At 30.1% G+C, this 2,948-nt stretch overlaps 1 protein-coding gene across 1 annotated transcript; it reads right to left on the reverse strand.

Moving 5' to 3' along the window:
• Nucleotides 1–183: 183 nt before the first annotated feature.
• LOC132724075 (uncharacterized) lies at nucleotides 184–1,895 on the reverse strand (the record flags this gene model as incomplete). Its single annotated transcript, XM_060708889.1, has 2 exons — nucleotides 1,469–1,895; nucleotides 184–271 (listed from the first exon to the last, which is right to left on the reverse strand). Coding segments are annotated over exons 1-2 (445 nt in total), but the record flags the coding sequence as incomplete, so codon positions are not given.
• Between the last annotated feature and the right edge of the window lie 1,053 nt (nucleotides 1,896–2,948).

The raw sequence follows: 2,948 nt of genomic DNA on the forward strand, positions 1-2,948 counted from the left end.
TTAAAAAAAAATGAAAATAAAGCTTTTAAAAAAAGACAAGAAATGAAATCTTTTGTTAGACTAGATTATGAATTTATGATAAAGAATCGATTGCTTTATAAAGTAACTTAGCATTAAAACAAGAAACCAAAAATACAACTTGCACCATTAACAATCATTATAATAGAGTTTATAGGACTATACCAGACTGGTCACATTTCTGAAATAACGGATCTCCACCATCGTTGCAAACACCATTATCATTGCAGTCTTCACATTCAGTAAAACCATCCTGAACATAAAGGAATTATAAAATGAGCATGGTACAAATAGTGTTTGATAGAATAAATGGAGAATAAATGCATGTATAATATGCTCAAGTTTCATAGTTGAAAATATGAATCTCTGCCTGCTTTAGTGTAAATATAAATTCTAACACTATCGGATTTTTTTCTATATAAACAAAGAAGGCCCGAATCGTGCATTATTCTACAACAGGAACAGCCTTTAAAGAACGTTTCTATGGGAAACACTCAGTCGAAAACAAATTTAACCACCAAACATAAAGTCCAACTTTATAATAATAATTATAGTTTTTCTTGACGTGTTAGAATGGAAATAGATATTAATTCTTCGTGCATTATTGTATAATAATGCACGGTTTTCGTTCAAATGCTTTGTAATTAATCACTCAGGCCTATCGGCCTTCGTGATTATAATACTACGCATTTGAACTCAAACCGTGCATTATTCTACAACAATGCACTCAGAATTGATATCTATTTCCTAAATAAACATATCTCAGTTAACACCGAGTACATATTTTGACGTTTAATACTTTAACACTTTATGTAAAAACAGTGTCACTTAAAACATTGGTAGTTTTTTGAAGAAAGGACCAATAAAAACATAAACTGTTATAGATAATGCAGCTTCCCGTACAGAGTGTGTGCTCTATAGGTCAAAATTTGATGCATTCAGTAACATTTTTCTACATTTCAATTAATTTCTGCAATAAGAGTATTTATTTCAAAGATATGTACATGTATATCTTTTATTATTTTAGGAGTCTATATGTATTTTATGAGAGTGAATGTGTTTTAATATGATATATATGATATACTGACACTACCATTTAAACATGCATAACTTTTTTCATGAAGCGCCACACACACTACATTCAGGAACAATTTGCCAAACAGTTTCGTTGACTTACGGTTCGGATTATGTATTCGATAATTTCGTTTACTATTCAACTTGAAAATAAATATAACATACGTTTTTCAAAACGTCATATCACAATTAATGACACAGAAAAAAACACGATAAACATAATGATAATATAACAAATATATTATAAATTCAGGTATAGCCAAGGTGTAGCCAAGAAAATTCTTAAGAGAGGAAAACGGAAATATAAGAGTGTTATGTACAACGGCTTTTAGTGAAATACTATATAAAGGTTAAAACTGTAATTTAAACATCTAACCATATTCCAATTCTTCTTTGCTCCAAAGTAGTATCCTGGTGCAATCTCCAAATAATTTTCAATTTGAACATTTTTGTTGCCTATAACACCTATAAGCGAACACAAATTGGCCAGTCTGTAGAAGTTGATAAATTTGCAAGCCTTTTTCGCTTTACATAAGTCAATGCAATCATTTATAGCCCGCCTGGTTACAAATTCAATCACATATAAACTTCCATCGTCAAAAGCATTTGAATTTAATATGTCAGGTTTTATACGTCTTGAAAGTTGAACAACCTTATTTAAACAATTTATATTGGTAAAAATGGCGAGAAATATAGTCACTAAGAACTTTGCATTTTTCCTGTATGAAGACATTTTTCTATATGACTGCTGTAGCTGCTCCTGACGTTTACATCAACATATCATTGTCATAACTACCAACTCATTCATGCATACGACTCTATGTTTTTTAACCATGTTGAATTTGATTTTTAATCTAAAATTTATATTACCAACAGTATGCACTGAAAGTTAATAAATTATGTAAGTAAGGTAATGTTACAGTAAGAATATACAAGAATTAATAATACGGATGGCCGTAAAAAAGCTGTCTCTATTAATATTGATACCAATTCGTTTTCAATTATACCAGACTTTCTGCGACAAATACATTGCTTTATATACATCTGCGTGCTCGTGTCTTCTGTTTGTAATTGTTTTTATTGTCTGTTTGAGGGTAGGGGAGAGGAATATGTCTTTTTGTTTTTTGTTTTGTTTTTCTTTGCCTACAATTTTGTCAGGCTTATGTATATGCTTTCGACCCAAACCACCAATGTGTATTAACATAAAGACAAAGTAGATGATCCCGCGGAACATTATTTTGCTCGATTGGAAATAAATTTCACTTGTTATGTATTCAGATATATTAAGAAAGCGATCACAATCGTTAGAAGTTAGGTTAGAAGAAAAAAGTTTGAACCGAATTGAATCCGCAATGGGTTACACAATTGAAGGACATAACGTTACATTTTTTCAGACTGGCAAAATTAAGTTTGTCAATCTGTGAACATAAGTAGAAATGTGAAGATAATCACATATTAAGGAATTCTATTAAAGTTGTTCAAGACTACCATCATCTACAATGCTGCATCCAAATAATTCTAATAATTTTTGTCAATTAACATAAAAAGTGGAGTGAATATTTATTGAAACGCTTAAATATAATGTGTACATGAAATAGAAAAAAAATCTCAAATTGTAATTACACGCAAGAACAACTTCTCATAGTTGTGACAATAAATATGAAAAAAATGCAAAATAATTTCTGCCATACTTATAAATGTATAATGGCAAATAAATATGAATAAAACATATCGGTTCTGGGTCACACAGTACATATTTTTGACAGAGCTTTACCGACATAGCAAAGGTACAATTGACAATATACGAGTGGTGTTCAATCTATTATGAAGCACAATCAAAACACGTTGTAAGATTT

Source organism: Ruditapes philippinarum, unplaced genomic scaffold (genome assembly GCF_026571515.1).
Source record: "Ruditapes philippinarum isolate M1 unplaced genomic scaffold, ASM2657151v2 ctg12975_1_1_1_1, whole genome shotgun sequence".
Lineage (NCBI taxonomy): Eukaryota > Metazoa > Mollusca > Bivalvia > Venerida > Veneridae > Ruditapes > Ruditapes philippinarum.